The following is a 20,551-nucleotide window of genomic DNA, read 5'->3' on the forward strand; positions in this document are numbered from 1 at the left end:
CTCAAGAGGGGATCTTACATGCATGCACTGATTATTTTATTTCATTGGGAGATTGCATATGATGATTATTTGGGGTGATTGTATTCCCAACTAAGCACTCATCTGAGTAGAAGCTTTCTAGAGGTGAGGGCCATAAATCAATTAAGCACTGTGCATTTTTCCAGGTGCGCTTTTGTTCTCATAACCCTGGCCTGTGGTACGTTTCTGAGAGACATGAGTTCTAATCCTGGGCCTGCCACTGTCTGGGGAACAGTGAACTTGGGAGTAAGGTTGTAGGTCTGTCACCTTTGTGTCTTCAGAGTCAAAAGAGAGGGCTCAGTTTCATAATTTCTACCTCTGACGTTCTTTTTCTCCCACCCGCCCCCCCAAACCAAAGTTCTCCCTTATTTATTGCTGAACCAACTACTGGTGCAGAAGCATAGTTAATAGAGAACGATCACCGCCCCCCCCACCCCTACCATGAAACATGTCTATTGTTCAGGTAGGCATGATGTTTACAGAGTGATAGGATATGAGCACGTGACCTTCATGCAGCACAAATACATGTGCCATCTCATGTGCGATCCCTTACAGACCCTGCTTGGCTCCTCTCTCATGTCTCTTCTTGGAGCTGCACCTGATTTTATTGCCAGTCTTCATCTGAATGCACCAGGGAATGGGACGATTCTGCTTTTGCTTCTCTGCGGGAAATCCCTTGATCCCAAAAGCCTTGTGAGAAGACATGACCGAGAGCAGTCAACGGTATACACCACCATGGCAGAGAAAAGGAGACAGGCACTCTACCTCTGGCATTCTTAATTTCTCAGGATGATAAGACTGAATTATTTTATTTGAATATGAATGTCCCAAATAGAAATAGAAAACTGCTTTCTACCAGCATTGCTACTCTGAGGACAGATTGTACTCGTTAATGAGTAAGATAAAATCTGAATGTCTTTGTAGCATTAGTCCTGGCATTGCCATCAGTGTGGGATTTATCTTGATTATACTCTTAGCGACCTTGCAGTTGAGTTAGGTAAATAGCCTTCTAGATACCTGTGTTTGTCTTGCATTAAGCTTTTTTTTTTTTTTTTTTTAATAATGGTTGCTTTTTATTGGCTCTTGTTAGAGAAAAGAAAACCTTATCTCTGCTGTCCAGGCCTGTAACCACTCCTAAAAGACAAAAACAAAGAAATGTATTGTTAACTGTTGTGCGGTGCTGGGTTGGCAGGCATTGTTTACTCCTGAACACCGAAGCTTGATTAACATAGGTTATTCAGATTAACCTATTACAGATACCTCTAGACCATTTTAAGGTAAGATGAAATGAATCACAACATTTAATATTGTAGACTGTTTCTGAGTTACAGATAGCCTGCATCTAGCTGTAGATAAATAATTTTGAACTAAGGAGACATTTTTGCTTAGAAACAGCACTTTAAACAGTGGTTAGGTTCTCTGAATACAAAGGCCTATTTTACCCACAATCCAGCTAAGGGTGACACTTACAGAGCTATGGAACCTAATTGTCACTTTAACTGGATTATTCATTTATAACTGGATTTCTGTGGAGGAAGTGCCTGTTCACAGACTCAGAATATTTGCTTCGCAAACATATTTTGACCTCCTAATATGTACCAGGCGCTATGCTAGGGACCGGGACCACAAAGATACATAAAATATAATCCCTCCCCTCAATGAATGCATGATGGGGAAGCTACACAAACGGATCATTATAATATAACAAGGTTTTAAAAACACATGATGAGGTATAGTCAGGGATCAGCCATGCATAAGGTACTGAGCACAGGAGGACACCTGAGCCGTTGGGATGGGGGCTCTCTAAATCTAAAGGAGGAGTAGGAATTTATAAGGTGAAAGGAGGAGGAGGTGAGGGCTGCATCCGAGGCAGAGGAGACAGCATGATTAAGGGCGAGGAGTGAGAAACTGCAAGCCTGTTGGTTATCACTGGAGCCAAGCCAGAAATAATGAGAGAAGAAGTAGAAAAGTAGGGACCGGATGTGGTGATTCTTCACTCTCTTGTGTAGAAGCATGGAATTTTCCTGTGGCCAACTGCAGCTGAGCTGGTCAGGTTTTTGCTTGAGAGAGACCACTCAGACTGGGATATTGTTTTGAGGGCGCCAGGAGAGCAGCTTCATCTGGCTGTTGTAATCAGTTGGTTGAGAATTGATGAAGGCCTGGCAGAGGTAATCAAGATGGACAGGAAGGGAAACAGTAGCTAAATATTTAGGAAGTACGCTAATCAGATCTGAGGATTAGATTTGAGGGATAAAGGACAGGGTGTTCGGGCCTCTGCTTTTGTTGATTGGCTGAAAAGGGAATACCAGAAAAAGAGGCAGTAAAAATTCAGTTTGAACAAGTTGAGATGATTGTGGAGACAACCAGCGGACCATTGACGTAACTCTAAGCTATCCAGAAGGTTAGAGACCTGTGGTTATAGATTTGAGCGTCATTAGCATATGGGTGGTTGCTGAAACTCTAGAATAAACTAAAATCAGGATTCTTAAAATTTTTTTAAAAAAACCTCTAAAGGTCTTTCCCACTGTCTGAAAGTAGAGTGTTCCCATGAAATCTTTTGTAGGCTGAAATGGAGTAAAAGTGAAGAAATGGTAACCATTAATTTACATGGAAAAGTTTTTGAGCTTTCCCAGACCCCAAAAATAACCTCTCTCAGGCTTTTCTGATGGTGTACAATACATCTTGCTAACAGATGCACAAAATAAATCCAGAGAAAGCCCGGATGCTCATAGTTGAAAACTATGGCAGGTTGATGCTGAGTGTGGTCCCGGGGAGGGAGCTTGGTGAGGCCACTCTCGCTGCCCAGGATGCGCTGCCTCCATAACCACTGCTGCAAAACAAATGCTGAACCCGATTTTCACCTTTCACCCTTTATTCCATAAAAGCAAAAATCCTCTTCTTACTTTATTCAGTTGGAAAAAGTAGGTATTAATGCAGGTCTTTTGTAAACGTAGAGTGTGATGGAACATTTGGCAAGCAGGGGATACCCGTATTCAGAAGTGAGTTTGGCATATTTTGGGGTAAGTGCTGACTCTAGTTTCTTGCAACTTTGAAAATTTTTTGTTTGTATTTTTTCTTAAAGATTTTATTTTAAGTGATCTCCACACCCAGCGTGGGGCTTGACCGCACAACCCGACAATCAAGAGTCACATGCGCTACCAACTGGGCCAGCCAGACACTCTGCAACTTCTTTTAAAATTGAAAACTGGGTGCCTGGGTGGCTCAGGGTCCTGGGATCAGTCCCACATCAGGCTCCCTGCTCAGCGGGGAGTCTGCTTCTCCCTCTTCCTCTGCCTGCTGCTCCGCCTACCTCTTTTCTCTGTCAAATAAAATCTTTAAAAATAAAATTAAAATAAAATTGATAACTTGCCTACCAAAGGACTCTAAGTACCAGCCATTGACAATTTCTATTCATTCATCCAGTAAATATTTATTAAATACTATGTCCCCAGATTTCAGCAGATACAAAAAGTGGTAACAGAAGTATCTTCCTTGCCCTTTGGGAGGTTCCAGTCACAATGACAGATTCTCTATATTTTTAAATCCTCTACTATCAATGAGGCTATTTTAAGGGATAAACAGTTATGAGAAACTGATGCTCTTAGCAAATGACTGTTGTGTTTGCTAAGGAAAAAAAATGCACACATATCTCACTCTGAGTGCTTTGCTCAATTTGTCACAACACAGAATCCTTTTTGTTCAAGGTGAACAATAGAGAACAGTATAAAAAGGAACATGAACTGAGGGTTTTCTCCTGGGAATGTACTTCTGTATCAAATGTGAGGAGAGTTGTGCCACTACTGTGTTTAAATAAAAGAATCGTTGTAGCCATCAATATTAGGCCAGCACTATTCATTGTTCAGAAACTAGTCTGATTGATATTCTGATTGGTTTTATCCCGATTACTCAGGATCAGAGACAATTTCGTCTTTTTCCTGTCTTCTTTATTGGTGCTGCTAAGAGTCATCTTGTGGCTTCATACTTTTGTTCCAAATGTCCTGGGGTGGGGAGTGCAAAGGAAATGTAGTAGGATAATTGTGTATCTTTAGGCTGTTCTTTTATGAGGTGCCAATTAACTAAAATAAATTTAACCCTGTGGAAAAAAATGGATTCCGCAGAAGGAAAAAGCAAATCTGAAGTACATGTAAAGCATCGTGAATGTCAAGAATTACTTAAATTCTGCTAAAATGCAGATATTTCAAGAATAGTCCCTAAGTAATCATATTGCTTATCACATGATTTCCCTGACTTTTGCCTTTAAAATATAATTTAACCAAAATGAACCCTGCAGCCTTGATTTGTCTATCCGATTTTATTGCTGATAACTTAAATGCGAGGCATCCAACTCCTGCCATTTCTGCTGTTTCTATGGTAACAAAAGTGTGCAAACCCAGCAGTATCACTTTCTTTCACAGCTGGCATTTTGTGTTCCCAGTAAGAGGAGTTTTAGTAAAGCATAGTCTGTGTTAATTGGGATGTAAGTAGGTCAGAACAATTTTGGTATCCTTTCTTCCTTCTTTCAGGTATGTGTGGGTGTGCGTGCGTGCACATGAGCTGCAGTTGCCTTAATTTTTTTTTTAAAGCATGTACTTTCACTTAAATGAGTCCCTACCAAAGTCTTTTGAAAATTAAACATAATATCTGTAAATATGACTCGGTTTGGAACCTTGAGGATCAGGTGCAGTTCTGAGCCTTGCCCCAGACCTGTAGGCCCTTGAGTGTTTCCGTTAAGAAAAAGGAAATATGATTGATATGAGAATGCTTTGAAAGGGTAAATGCATCGTACTGGTGGTTATAGCATTTATTTTGTTGTTATAATTGTTATTTTGAAATACCAACTATCTTGTGACCTTAACATTCATTTACTTGGCCTGGGTAGTAGGCGGGAACATGTAACCCCAGTTAAGGGGTGCATGTTTAAAAACGACTTCCCATGCAATTCTAGATCTTAACTTGACTATAGGAGCCCTTCTGTGGATACTGCCCAAGCTCTGGGTTCCTTTCTTAGGTTGTACAAGGGAGCTTATAGCCCCTGCTCCCCTAAATTGCCCTCATTGCCTCTGCCATCAACTCAGGCTCTACAGGGGGACCCCACACCTAGAGCTTCCATAGGCTTCAAGTATCTTATATAAAGTGTTTTGTTTTTTTTTTTTTTAAGATTTTATTTGTTCATGAGACACACAGAGAGAAAGAGGCAGAGACACAGGCAGAGGGAGAAGCAGGCTCCCTGCAAGGAGCCCAATATAGGACTCGATCTCAGGACCCCAGGATCAAGCCCTGAGCTGAAGGCAGACCCTCAACCACTGAGCCACCCAGGTGTCCCTATAAAAGGTATTCTTTACAAACTTCAGTACAGGGGCTCCTGGGTGGTTCAGAGCATGATACCAGGGTCCTGGAATTGAGCCTGCTTCTCAGGCTTCTCCCTCTCCTCCTTGGCTCATGCTCTTTGTTGCTATCTCTGTCTCTCTCAAATAAATAAATAAAATCTTTTAAAAAAACCCAAAAACTTCAGTACAGCTAGACTCTTCTCTCTCTCTGTAATCTCACTCCATTGTGGTACTCATATTGTGTGTCTACATAGCATGACTGCGGGAACTTGTGAGAGTTAGCTCACAGTGATCTAAGACCAGCCCACGGCTTTTCTCCCATTCAAATGCTCATAATCTATTTTCATTTCTTATAGGAAGCGACTTTGCTCCCCTATCCCATACGTTGTATTTTTATCTTACAGGTTTATTTTGAAAGGATTTAAGATAAAAATTTAGGAATTACAAGTAATGTAGCAAAGGGTATGTAAGGTGCTTTATTTGATAATTTGATAATTTTACAAAATTCTAATTCTGCCTTTACCTTCTTTTGACGTATTTGGGTCTCATTTACTGTGTCTGGCTTCTTCTGTAAATGGACAGAAGTTGCCTCTTCCTATCTTTTCATTCTATTGCACCTAAATACCACCTCTTCCTCTTTAAGTTCCCTTAGCTTCTAGAACCCTGTGCTGTTTTCTTAACTTGGTTGCTCCTTCACAGCTTTTCTCCTTGGCTCTTTTTTCTCTAACCTTCCTTTATTCCTCTCAGCATTATTTATTTTTATTTAAAAACAATACAATTTCTCTGGTGAGAAATAATACCCCAAAATACAAAACCAAACATTACAGAAATATATGATTTTGTGAGAAAATGATAGTCTCTCCAATATCCTGCTATCAGAGATTTGGCAAAATGCCAAAATCTATATTGTATGACCTATAAAAATTATGGCAAGATTGATAATATATAATAAAATGATGCTAATTCTAGTCATGTAAGGACTGGTCTTTCCAAGTTCCTGCATCATTCTGTATGATTGACATCTCCCCCACCCCACCCGCCCCACGCCACCAGCATCTGCACCTTACCTCTCTACTGCTCCCCTGGTGCTAATTCTCTTCCTGTCACATTGATTCCAGCCACATTGACCTCTTGCTCTTTCTCTGGTTAGCTAGCCTGCTAGCTCACCAGGGTTTCTCCTCACTGCTCTACATCATGACCGTGTCCTTCTGCAAATCTTGTAGGAGCCCTCATCTACTCTCAGAGCACAGGCCAGGCGGTGCTCAAGAATTTACCAATTTCGGCTCTCAAATGACTTGTGCCAAAAGCAGAACCATCAGGAACAGCAGGCAAGCCCTCTGTTGGGTTTCCCTCTCTTTGGAATCATCAGTGCCTTATTCTGTGCTTCCCAATGCCCAACGGTCTCCCTAGCAAGTCTCCAGTTCAGCAGGCGAGCTCGTCTCAAACCTTTCAAGTTCCCCTTCCCTTTGCCTAGACTTTCTTTCCTTAGATTCCAGTGGCTGATTACTTTTTTCTTTCTTTCTTTCTTTCTTTCTTTCTTTCTTTCTTTCTTTCTTTCTTTCTTTCTTTCTTTCTCTTTCTTTCTTTCTCTTTCTTTCTTTCTTTCCTTTTTTCTTTTTCTTTTTCTTTTTCTTTCTTTTCTTCCTTTTCTTTTCTTTTCTTTTCTTTTCTTTTCTTTTCTTTTCTTTTCTTTTTTTAAGATTTTACTTACTCGTGAGAGACACAGAGAAAATGAGAGGCAGAGATACAGGCAGAGGGAGAAGCAGGCCCCATGCAGGGAGCCCGACATGGGACTCGATCCCAGGACTCCAGAATTACACCTTGGGCTGAAGGCAGGCGCCAAATCGCTGAGCCACCCAGGGATCCCAAAAGTCTTTTTTTTTTTTTAAGATTTTATTTATTCTTTCATGAGAGACACAGAGAGAGAGAGAGAGAGAGAGGGAGAGAGGGGGGCAGAGGGAGAAGCAGGCCCCATGCAGGGAGCCCAAAGTGGGACTTGATCCCAGGTCTCCAGGATCACACTGCTGAAGGCGGCGCTAAACCGTTAATTACTCTATTTCTTCAGATCTTCTCCCAAAAGTTACCTTCTCCAGGAGCCATTCTCTGAGCAATTTAAATATAGTGTGTATTATTGTTGAAAGCAACACCCTTCCAGCAGTGCATATCCCCATTCCTTGCTTTATTTTTTTGTCTTTATTGTCTTCATATATGACATATACAAAAGAGTATTTGAACATTATGTACCTTACAAAGCATAACAGTCAAGAGCCTGTCACTTACCTCAGTAATGAACATTATCAATAGCTTGCTTCTGTATACGTTCCCCCCCATCCCATCCTATCCTCTTGCCTCCTCAAGAAGTAACAAATATCCTAAATTTTGAATCCATTATTCACTCCTTTTAAAAAACAGGTTATCACATTTGTATGTGTGCCTAACTGTATATTCTTTAGATTTGCTTGGTTTTAAGATTTATGAAAATGGCATTCTACTGTATATAGTTTTCTAAACTTGCTTTTCTTACTCAACATAATGCTTCTAAGATTTGAACTTTTTTTTACCTTTATTAAGTAACCTCAGAATTTTCACTGCTGTTTTAAAATTCATTGTATGATTCTACCACGATTAATTTCTCCATTTTTCTATTAGCTGGAAATTTGGGTTGTATCCAGATTTTTTTGTATTACAACCTGTACTGCTATGAACATTCTCTAGTGCGTCTAAAAATGGAATTACTGGGTTGAAGGGTATGCAATTGTTCAGGTTTGCAGGATGGTGCCAAATTGTTTTCCAAAGAATTTGTACCAAGTTACTCTCCTACCAACAATGTATTGGAGTTCCCTTTGACCCACTTCCTACTCAACAGTTCTCAATTTTTAATCAATATCCTAGGGGTAAAGTGGTATCTCATTGTGATCTTAATTGCATTTCTCTCATTATTGATGAGGTTTAGCATCTTCATAGTGGTTAAATGTTTCTTCTTTTGTTAAATGCCTGTTCGGACATTTTGCCCATTTTTCTATTAAGTTGTTTTTATATTGATTTGTGGGAGTTCTTTATTCTGGATACAAAATCTTTATTACTTATATGTATTGGGAATACTTCTGCCAGTTTGTGCTTTGTCTTGTTATTTTCTTCATTTTTGATGATTGAAAGTTATTTTAATAGATTTATCAGCCTTTGATGATTATCTTTTGTATCTTAAGAAATTCTTTTTTTTTTTAATTTTTTTTTGAACATTTTAATTTATTTATGACAGTCACAGAGAGAGAGAGAGGCAGGGACATAGGCAGAGGGAGAAGCAGGCTCCATGCACCGAGAGCCCGACGTGGGATTCGATCCCGGGTCTCCAGGATCGCGCCCTGGGCCAAAGGCAGGCGCCAAACCGCTGCGCCACCCAGGGATCCCAAGAAATTCTTTCCTACCTAAAGTCAAAAAGATATTCTCTATGTTCCCCCCAACACCATAATTTAAAAGTTTTGCTTTTCATGTTTAAATCCTTAATCTTGGTTCGATCTCGGGTTTCAGCACCAAAAACAAAAACAAAACAAAACAAAAATAAATCCTTAATCTGCTTGAGATTTTTGTGTGTATGGTATGAGGCAAGCATTGATTTTATTTATTTTTTCCCATTTGACTGACCTGTTGTGCCAACACCATATAATGAATGGTTCCTCTTTTTTCCACTGATCTGAAGTTCTTCTCCCAGTGTCATGGTTCCATCTGGGCTCTGTATTCTATCCCATTGATCTGTTTGACTCTCTGTGTACCAGTATCAAACTGTCTTCATTATAATATGGCTTTAAAATAAATCTTGATGTCCTATTTTGAGCCAGATTCTTCTCATCATCCCCTATCCCTTGCTCTTCATGAGTATCTTGGCCATCCTTAGGTCTTTGCTCTTCCACATACATTTTATTTTATTTTATTTTATTTTATTTTATTTTATTTTATTTTATTTTATTTTATTTTATTATTTTATTATTTCATTTCATTATTTTCTACATACATTTTATTTATCTTTTTAAATTTTTTAAAAAATTTTTATTTATTTATGATAGTCACAGAGAGAGAGAGAGGCGCAGAGACACAGGCAGAGGGAGAAGCAGGCTCCACGCAGGGAGCCCGATGTGGAATTCGATCCCGGGTCTACCAGGATCGCGCCCTGGGCCAAAGGCAGGCGCCAAACCGCTGCGCCACCCAGGGATCCCCTACATACATTTTAAAACCAGCTATTCAAGTTACACACACATGAAACTTTGATGGAATTTTTATTGAAATTGCATTGAATTTACAGATAAGTATGGGGAGAATTGATGTCTTTATAGAGTCTTCTTACCTGTAAATATGGCCTCTTAATTTAGAACTTATTAATGTCATTTAAGATCAAGTTTCAAGATTTTCTGTATAAAAATCTTGTATATCCTTTACTATATTTATTCTTAGGTACCTTATAGTGTTTTTTTATTGCTATAGAAATTCTGCCTTTGAAAATTTTATTTCCTCCTTTTTTTTTTGTTGATAATATAGAAATGCAGTTGACTTTTTCATATTGTTCAGTCAGGCAAATATCCTACTAAACTCTCCTACTATTAATAATTTATTTCTAAATACTTAGAGTTTTTGTGTAAATAATTATGTCATCTGCAAATAACAATAATTTTGTTTCTGCCTTTCCAATCCATATCCCTGTAATTATTGTTTTATAGCACTAGACTTACAGTGCAATGTTGATTTTAGAAGCTGTAATGATAGGTATCCCTGCATTAGTCCCGATTTTAGAGGGCATGCTTCCAATGTTACTTCTCAGTTTTTGATACATACCCATTATCAGGTTAGGGAGGTACTTTTCTAGTCCAACTTGCTGAGAGGTTTTATCATGAATGGATCTTAAATTTTATCAACTGCTTTTTCAGCCTCTATCAAGATAATTATATCATTTTTCTTCTTTAATATATAAATATGGTGATGGATATATATAGGGTTTCTCATGTTAAGCCATCCTGGGATTCCTGTTAATGGTCTTTGACTTAATAATACTTTGTTTAATATTTTTGTATGTAGGGCAGCCCAGGTGGCTCAGCGGTTTAGCGCCACCTTCAGCCCAGGGCCTGATCCTGGAAACCTGGGATCGAGTCCCACTTTGGGCTTGCTGCATGGAGCCTGCTTCTCCCTTTGCCCGTGTCTCTGCCTCTCTCTCTCTCTGTGTGTATCTCTCATGAATAAATAAATAAAATCTTTTAAAAATATAGTTTTGTATGTATGCTCATAAGTATTTGTATCTATATTCATGAGGTTGGCCTGAAATTTTTCTTTCTCATGCTTTGAGTTTGCTACCAAAATTATACTGGCCTTCTAGAATGTATTGGGAACATTCCCTCTTTTTCTGTTCTCTGCAAATGCTTGAATAAGATTGAACAAGCTGTTCACTGAAAATTTGGAGAACTTGCTACTGTGATCATTTGGGGTTTAGTGTTTTCTTGGTACAAGATTTTTAACTATAATTTCAATTTATTTAGCACTTATTGGTTTCTTAAGTTTTTCTAATTCATTTTGAGTCAATTAGTAGGTTACATATTCCCAATTTTGTCTATTTTCTAGACATTCTAAAATTAGTTGATACGGAGTTCTTGTAGGGGTCTTTTATCTTTCTAACCTCCATTGGACCTGTATTTATGGTCATTCTTGTAATTTGCCATGTTTATTTGGTTATTTTCTTTTTTTTTAATTTATTTATTTTTTTTTATTTGGTTATTTTCCATGTTTATTTTCTCTTATATTAGTTGTCCCAGAGGCTTCATAAACACTATCTCATTCCTAGATTTCTGCCCTTATCCTTAACTTTTTTACTTCTACTTTCTTTTGGATTATTTTGGTACCTTTCATAACCTGCCTGATATTCTAAAAAGCAGTTTGCCTGTCTTCCCCTACTAGATTTTAAAGCTCTTAGAAGTCAGTGCTTCGTATCTTATTATTTTTTCTTTCCAGAAAGTCTACAGCACGATATTTTATCTATAATAGATCTTTGATAAATTGTTTTCAAACTTGAATCTTGACGGCTTGGGTTTTGTCTACTGCTGTTTTCTCTTTCCACTGTGATAAACTAATTTTGTCTCATGTCTTCTTCAGTCATCATACTCCAGGGACGGTAACTTTCAAATCAAATCTTCTTATTTCCACTCCCTTGGCTAGTGTAACTTGGGCATCTCACACTGTTCCCCCTCCCTAGCCAGTACCTCTCATAACTTTTCCATAATAAAGGCACCATCATTCTTCCAGGTGCAGAAACTCAAAATCTTGCTGAAATTTTGATTACTCTTTGTCTGACTTCAACTAGTCACAAAGTCTGTTAATTTTTACTTTACAGTGTCACTCAGCTCCATACCTACCTCTCTGTTTCAGCCGAGAAGACCTTGGACAAAGCCTAGTCCTGATACTTGCCCCTCTCCTATCATCTCATGGCCTGTCATATAAAGGTCACATTACTTCACCTGGCATTTAAGACTGTCCAGAGTCTAGGTTCATTTTACTGCCCCCAACAGGGGTCTTCTGTTTTCTGACCAGAGTTCTGTCCAGGTTACTGTCTCCTAAGCCTCTCTTTCGTAGCCTTTTTCACCTCCTATGGTTCTCTTTCTCTTGCCTTTCTGCTCTGCCATGCTGGTTCCTATTCATTCAAGACCTGGATAAGGGACACCACCCTTGCCCTCACCTCCAAGGAGTATTTCCTTCAACAATGGAAACTCTAGTTAATCACTTCCTCCTTTGAACTGCTTTGTTTTTTAAGTACTGTTGTTTTCATTGAAACTTTAAAAAGAGCCAGCAAATTGGAAGGGATCTAAAAGTAATCTGGTTTAACCTCTTAACTCAAGACCTCACTCCTCTCCATAACTCACACATAGCATTAGCTTCTAATATGATTCAAAGCTCCTGTTTTTTCTTTCTACTTTATGTAACAAGCATCTGGAGGTTAGGAATTTGGTTCATCATGCGCTTGTATTTCCTCTTAAACGTTAATGTTTTTTGTCCCGGGAAGACACTAAAAATATATTCATTGATTGAATAAATGAATCATACATTTTCTCCATAAATAGTTTACAGAGGAGACTGACTTGCCCAAAAGCCTGTTCTACTGCTCCTCTGTTTCCAAATATCTACAAGTGAGGATGACTTACTTGGAGTGGATACATTTGCAACCTGTTTTTTCTTTATATAGCTCTATATTAGCCTTGGTTTTTACTTTCCTATGTCTTGAAATCATATTTGGAATTTCTCACTTTTGCATGAAAACGCATATGTATTTTAATAATAGAGTCTGTTGTATGTTGATTGTATTTCCTATAGTAGTTTAGAAATATTTAGCAAGGAGTATTCCATTTGATTCATGTAAATGAATACAGTGATGTTGTGGTTAGATATTTTACATAAAAATTTGCAGCCACAAAACCTGTCGTAGGCAGCAACTGGACAGTCTATAATATGTGCAGGTTTTTAAAAAATTATTGTTACTTTTGTGGGGTATACAGAAATGATAGTTTTAATTTCTTTATAATTATTTGTATGATATAATTTTGAAAATAAGATGTTTTCAAAGCAAAGATGTTTATAGAAATTTAGCGCTGACTTCAAGTATGTCAAATGCTTTAACTATATAGAGGGTACTTAAATTCTATTACAGTTTTGATGAAAATACAGAAGTGATATTTTCATATTTTAAGAACTTCTTTCCATTTTAGAGCATGTCAAAATAAGCATAGTAATTTGAATGCTCTATTTTTATTTCTAGAAACCAGCAAATATCCTAGTAATGGGAGAAGGTCCTGAAAGGGGGAGAGTCAAAATAGGTAGGTAATTATTTCTAAAATAATTTATTAAGAAACTGAAATGACTGCAAAGGTGGTATCCCTTTTTTAAGATTCGTATTTAAGTAGTTAATTTTAAAATGACTTCTTCATGGCATTTTTAGAAAATATATTGGGAAGTGTAGATAGATAGTTTATAAAACTCCTCAGAGGGTTTATTCCCCAAATAAGGTTCTGTGTTTCTAAGCTGAGGCAAGCAAGCCCACAAAAACTTCATTCCCATATCGTACCCAAGCATGTGTTTATACCATGATTACTGTCTCGCAGTGACCCTGAACATAATCTGCTAAGTCTTGCTTTTGTCTCAGCTTTTCCTGAATGCCTCTTCTCCCACCTGACCTAAAGCACACATCTTCCCAGATACCATTATTCTGCCCCTTGCATGCCTGTGCCAGGTACCAACATGTTTTTTCCAAATGAATCCATATGTTTATAAGACTCTCTTACTTGGTGGTCTTAAGTTAAGGCACCAGCAGGAACTTCATCTATAATATTAAAATTTCCTTTGCAACCCTGAAGGTTGTTCTAAAAGAAATTGGCATCATTTATACCTGTGACATTTTTAGGAAGAAAATGAACTAAAGAAAATGAACTAAAATTACATGTACTAAATGCTCAATGATTTTTGGAAAGATTTTAAAAGAAATTTTGTCTCATCAATCTGCTTTCTTTGCTGTTTGAACATATCATGCTAAGGGTGCTAAGCTGACCTGCTACACATCCATTCCATCCTACTACAACTGAGCCTGCCTGCTGCCCCGTCTTCTACTTCTTCAATTCGTTTGCTAGTCTGGCTCCAGAAAAAGGTGTTTTCAGCCAACTTCCCTTCTTTAAACCTCTATGTTGAGTTTACTGAGATTCAGAATCATAAAAAAATGTTGTCGGTGGTCACTAAGAACCAAGTAGCTACTTCCCTTCCCTTGCCTCCCACCCCACCCCTGGGCCCTCCACGACTCCCCACTTGCTCCTGTGTCTCCCTTATGCTTTTTCTTGTAGGCATTTGAGTCCCTACCTTTTGCTAGATATTGGTGAAGGGGAAAGGGTGGTGGAGGGTGGCCCTCCCTGTGAGAGACAGTGACACAGACAGTTCCCTGCCCAGAGTGGTAAATGCCATTACATGTTACCTCATGCACTTACACAACCACCCCTATGACAGAGGAGGGGAGCTGACTTTGGAGAGGTTGCAGCTTACGTGGCCTCTCCAAGGGAGGACTCGCATTCCAAGTCCAAAGTCTCTTTCCCTGCAAACGTTGCTGCCTAGCAATATCAAAGCTGTCTGCGGTACCCTCACGGAGCACTTTCTGCCAGCACAGTGCTGCCTTTGAAGGGATCTCAGACAAAGAGTGACGCTCCCCTTCTGAGTCCCGTCTGGGCCACCCCACCCCATCCCGCCCCAGCTTCTGAAGATCTTGCTGTACTAAAGCTCTCACACTGCTGTGTCTCCACTCTCTGCTTCCCTAGTTTCTCCTCTTCACCTTTAAACATTCGTAATCCTCTTCCCAGTTCTGGAATAAGCCTTACTCATATCCATTGTGTTTTCTTTACCATTTGTTCATTTTCTGCCCCCTTGTTCCTTTACTTCTAGAACACACAGTGTTCACCCACTGGTTCTACTCACCCTCGTTTGTTATAACCTGCCCTCTAATTCCATTGAAACTGCTCTCCAAACGGTCACCTCTGACCTCTGTCTCACCAGAGCAACTGGCGCCTATAGATAGTCACCTTTACTGCCTTAGTCATTCATGTCTGTGACCAGTCTGGCTTCACGACTGTCTTTTCCCTTGGTCTCTGTGACATCACAGAATTCTCTTTTCCCATTCACCACTTTTGCTCACTCTTCTGCATTTTACTCATCATTGGCTTTTCCTCCTATTATTAGCCTTGTGTTTCAAGATCCCCTGGGCGCTGGCAAGGGGTGTGGCCTCCCTCTACAATTACTTCTTTAAGGCCCTGATAAGTTGTGGCCTTAAAATTGTGGGTTCTATAAAAATCATTTCAAGATCTGAATCTCAGATTCTCTTCTCTCACCCTCGCCAAAAGCTCTGCCTTTATTCGGATGCGCTGCTGGCAACCTCTACTCCATTGTTTCAAACCAGATTCACGGTCACCATCCTGGACTCTCCCCTGTTTGTACCGGTCATCATGTTATCCCGGTCACCCGCCCTTCCTGTCTTCTCCCTACCACTCCCAGATGTCTCTAGTTCTCCTCAGCATAAATTCTGTGTTCTAGCCAGGCCCCTTAGTTGCCCTCCTGTTAAGAGTTTGAGAATTGTAATGCTGTCCAAGATTAGGAATAAAAATCAGGGTTAAAAGTAAGCAATAAGCTTAATAGTAAATAATTGTCTAGTAGTCAATCTAGTTGATTAAATTGCTTTTAAATTTTGTTTCAAAAATAAATAAATAAATAAATAAATAAATTTTGTTTCACTCGTATGTTACTGTTTAAACACTAGTAATGCCCGGATGCCTATGCTTAACACTTTAATAGTCATTTTTTGAGTGCAAAAGCGCAGTCCAGTGGAAAACGCATCATGCCCTTAGCTGCACCTGAGCCTCCCCGGCCCCAGCAGCCTGAAGACTTCGGGCCTTCCCTGGAACCCTCTTGCTTGCCTGCAACCCCCTTTACTGTTTTGTTTTGGTTTTTTTAAGATTTTATTTAATTGTTCATGAGAGACACAGAGAGAGAGAGAGAGACAGGCAGAGTGAGAAGCAGGCTCCACGCAGGGAGCCCAGTGTAGGACTCGATCCCGGGACTCCAAGACCACACCCTGGGCTGAAGGCAGATGCTAAACCACTGAGCCATCCCCCCTTACTGTTCACAGTGACTCCCCCCTGGGAAATCCAGCTTAAGCCCCACGGTCAGTTTCGTCCACTGCTACAGAGGTGTACCAAACACTGTTCCAGCTCAAGCCAGGGAGGAGACATGGCCTGCCCCTCAAGGGACATAGAATCTAGTAGAAGCCACTGGCAACTGGCCTTTGGCCCTTACAGTGCTTATTACCCTGTTGGTTTTTGTCTACTCCATGTTTTTTGTCACCTTCCCTTCCTGTAAGCTCCTTGGTGGTGGACACGGCCTTTTCCTGCTTTTCTCTATCATTTGATACTGTCTAATTAGCACTCACACCTGAATTTTATTACTGCAGTGTATTGAATTGAATAGTTCCACTTACATCTAATTTTAGGAAAACAAACATTAGTAATGTTTAGGTCAGTTACCCTATGTCTAAAGTAGTGATTACTGAGAAAAGGTTTGAAATTCCTCTAAAGTTCACACAATAGACAGGAATTATTACTATCCCTTATACAATGAAAACATACTGTGTATATTATATATTTCAAATTATAGAGGTTTTTTTTTTTAATTCTTCCCATTTTTCCTTTGCGCATGGTATTATCTCTACTGGATGTCCCATCAATGCGTAAGAATATAGCTGCTAAATTATAACATGGTATTTTTACTTCCTATCCCTATGACCTTGGGCAAGTCATCTAACTGCTTTTGGGTTTGCTTTAGATTCTTCATCTCAGAGGTGGGGAACAACATGTTTACTGAACCAGCATTCGAATGAGGATTAGATGAAGTGATGTATGATATATGTGAAAACCATCTGTAAACTCTATCAAGTGCTTGATAGATAAAAAGTATTTGTTATTTATGAAATTTTTTTTAATTTTTAAAAATTTTTTATATATATTTTTATATTTATGAAATCTTAAGAAAATTAGTCTCCAGGAACTCATTAGAGTAATAACTATTCTTTATGCTACTTGTGTACACCTCTGATATTTAAATCACCTTCGGTATAGATCTTTGTTAAATCCTGAATTATAACAAATTATCTCTTACATATCCTATACATATTCTTGGTAACATGGTTCTTGGTATCTTATAGAGTGTGCTGGTAATTATACAACAGTGGCTCCCTGGGGGAAAAAAGCCCCAATTTGTAGCATTTGCTGTTTTTCATGATGTAAATATTCCCATCATAGCCAATTTCAAGTCACCAACATGACATCACTGAACTCAGAGTTGGGAAGACATATGTACATATTGGCTCTCGTGCGTCCATAAGCCAACTGCAGCTCACACCAAACCAAGATAGAGTCAGTTTTTAGATGCAAAGGCATACAGAGGTCATAACTAATCATGTTCAGACTATTTCAATTTTATAAAACATTTAAGATGATTAATGTTTCTGAAAGCTGGGGATCTGAAGTCAGACTTAGGTTCTACTTATGACTGTCTTCACTCACTCCATGACCTTGAGCAAGTCAGAATATCTTTAAGCTTCAGTTTCTTGATCAATAAAAGAGGCACAATAATAATAATAATAATATCCACCTCAGAAGGGGAGGATCTGATGCCTGGTTGCAAAGTGAGGTAAAAGGTTGCTTTATAAGGCTAATGGCTATTGTCATCAACCTTGCATGGTTCAAGTAGCATACCAAACTGAGTTTTATATTAATTTATTTCATTTTCTAGCTGACATGGGTTTTGCCAGATTATTCAATTCTCCTCTAAAGCCATTAGCAGACCTGGATCCAGTGGTGGTGACTTTTTGGTACCGGGCTCCAGAACTTCTGCTTGGTGCCAGGCATTATACAAAGGCAATTGGTAAGTTAGTCTCAGACGATTTCCGATCGTAGCACTGAATGATCATGAATACCAAGTGGTACAATAATAATGAAGCTGTTTTGTAAAAACCACTCTTCCATCCCTTTGTCAAAGTCCTCCTGTCTTCTGCATCCCTAGATTTTATATTCTGGTAGATTAGCCTTTTTAACTTTGTAGGAGAATATGGTTCTTTAAAAAGAAGAAAGCATTTCCTGTTAGAGAAGAGACTTACCTGATCCTGTTGTGTTGCTATGGAAATGATAACGCACTGATTTTATTTCCCACTTGCCTACCATTGATCAAGAAGAATTGGAGAGAGGTTTAGTAAGAATTGTTTTCTCCACAAAAAGAAAAACAGAAAACCAGATATAGCGTGATGTTGAAGAGAGCCCCTTCTATCTGGTGGGAAAAGTCAGTCAGTTCTTTCCTCAACAAGAAATAATGTGACTAATTTTTCTCTCCTGCCATTACTGTTATCAGGATGACGGGTTCTTCATTACAGTAGGAAATAGAGTCTGGGTGGATTAGCTGTGCTCAGCATCTTGCCATTTCAGTAAGTGAAAAAAAACTGAGTAAGAGAATCTGTTATAAACACACTCTCTGTAGAATTTAAAGTCTGCTCCAGAACAGAGGCAGCAGAGATTTTACTACTGATCACTACTGTGTCCTTGGAGGGCCCAGCTATGAACTGGGGGGTCAGGAAGACAGAGCTCTCCTCAAACCTAGAGAATTCTTCCTTTTTTTAAAAAATATTTTATTTATTTATGCATGAGAGACGTACAGAGAGAGGCAGAGACAGGGAGAGGGAGAAGCAAGCTCCCTGCAGGGAGCCCGATGCGGGACTCGATTCCAGGATCCTGGGATCATGACCTGAGCCAAAGGCAGATGCTCAACTATGGAGCCAACCAAGTTCTCCCTAGAAATTTCTTTAAATGAGGTAAAAAGAGAAGATAGAGAAGGGTAAATAGTACTGTCACTGTGATGGGCTAGTTCTGTAAGTACCGAAATCTGCTAGGTGTATTTCTTGAAAATTTCTTTCTGATGAATTTTCCATTTACTGGTATTAGGCTCCTATCATTTTTCACTACATTTAGCTGCTTTGGTTAAGTTCTATTTAATAAAGGCACTAAATAATAAAATTATTAAAGATAGTTGAGTGTAACCTTTCTCTGTTAAATTTGTGAAAAACCTGGTGGCATGCAAGAACTACAGAGATAATTCCTATGTTTGAAAAGATTAGACTGATAATTAATCTGTTTGTGGATAAAAGGAGAAACAAAGATTAAAATATAGTGAGCAATGTCCTCATTCAACAGGAGGTCTAGTTTCTGCAAAATTCTGACACCCAGCACACATCTATACTATGTCCAAGGATTGAGATGCCAACACAGTTGCTGAAATCTTGTAATACTTCTTAAACATTGCTGAAAGGTTCTGTTAAGTTGGTGAACAAGCCTATGAGTGTTTACAGTAGGGGAGTGTGAGACCGGCCTTCAACCCTACTGCTAGCAGCCGAGCCAATAGTAAGGCTGCTGGGGCCATGCTATGGACCTGAGACCGGACCATGGCAGCTGTATCTGAAGGATACAGAAAAGACAACTATACAAGCAGATGGAAGGGATAGAATGGTCTCAGAATGAGGGGTTAAAATCAGAGCCTGACTCTACTTACATCCCAGTGAGTGATTTTTACCAAGGAGCTGTACATTTGAAACTTTTGGAATTATGTGTGCTTTTTCTGTTCGATCTCTCCACTGAAAACAGTAAAATCTCTTAGACAATCTCAGAAAGCACGAGGGGATAGGGAGAGACTGAAAATACCCAGAGAAAAGGGTTGTTAGCTGGGAAGTAACAGGCGGTGCCTCAGAGCAGAACTGATGATGAGATAACCCAGGGCACAGGGCAGCGAGTCGAGGACATGGTAACAGTAGAAATCCACCTGCTCTGGGCTCTTAGCAAGGTCTCTACAGAGTATATGTAGGAGGGAGATTTGTAGGCAGAAAAGGCACATTCAGCCAAACTTTTTTGGACTCACCACCAAAACCTGTCCCACTCTCAGAGATTCTTAGAGGACAAATCCATGGTGTAGTCAGTCTCATTTATGATATGTGCCATTGCATGAGTCTATTGTATGTGGTCCACACATTTTGACAGTCCACACTTTGAGAAGCACAATTCTATGAATATTTTTTTTTGAAGATTTTATTTATTTGACAGAGAGCACAAGCAGGTGGAGCAGCAGGTACAAGGAGAGGGAGAAATAGGATCTCCGCTGAGGAGAGAGCCCGACAAGACTGTGGGGCTCCATCCCAGGACCCTGCTATCATAACCTGAGCCAAAGGCAGATGCTCAACAGACTGAACCACCCAGGAGCCCTGAATATTTCCTGATTAACTGTTCTTCTATTGAAATAAAATTAGGTGTTTTGGGAGAAATAAAGATAATTGGGTATAAATTGGAAATCAACTCTATTTCCTATTTCCTCAGGGTGTGGACAATAAAATTGAATTTAAACTAGTTTGCAACTTCCAGATAAAGATAATTTCCAATTTTAGTCAAGTTGCATTTAGCCACTCTGGATAGAAATTAGGAAGAAAAAAAGACACAGATAAAGAGTAATCCCCAAATCAGTTATTTTTAGGCTTCACATATATTCTTTTTTTTTTTTTTTAAGATTTTATTTATTTATTCATAAGGGACAGAGAGAGAGAGAGAGGCAGAGACATAGGCAGA

The 20,551-nt window shown here is 39.2% G+C and overlaps 1 protein-coding gene and 1 long non-coding RNA gene across 11 annotated transcripts in view; one reads left to right on the forward strand and one right to left on the reverse strand.

Annotated features, from left to right (window-relative positions):
• Nucleotides 1-20,551, forward strand: part of CDK19 (cyclin dependent kinase 19) — a 161,334-nt gene that overhangs the window by 122,406 nt on the left and 18,377 nt on the right. For all 10 annotated transcript variants that reach the window (XM_072831770.1, XM_072831771.1, XM_072831774.1 and 7 more), the window contains 2 exons: nucleotides 13,129-13,186; nucleotides 17,688-17,819. In XM_072831770.1, coding sequence (XP_072687871.1) covers nucleotides 13,129-13,186; nucleotides 17,688-17,819 — 190 coding nt within the window. The remainder of the gene's footprint in view (nucleotides 1-13,128; nucleotides 13,187-17,687; nucleotides 17,820-20,551) is intronic.
• LOC140636515 (uncharacterized) lies at nucleotides 809-15,473 on the reverse strand. The gene is made up of 2 exons (XR_012033711.1): nucleotides 14,823-15,473; nucleotides 809-1,152 (listed from the first exon to the last, which is right to left on the reverse strand). It is a non-coding gene; the product is annotated as an uncharacterized lncRNA (long non-coding RNA).

The sequence above is a fragment of the Canis lupus genome, chromosome 7 (assembly GCF_048164855.1).
Source record: "Canis lupus baileyi chromosome 7, mCanLup2.hap1, whole genome shotgun sequence".
NCBI classification, from domain to species: Eukaryota; Metazoa; Chordata; class Mammalia; order Carnivora; family Canidae; genus Canis; species Canis lupus.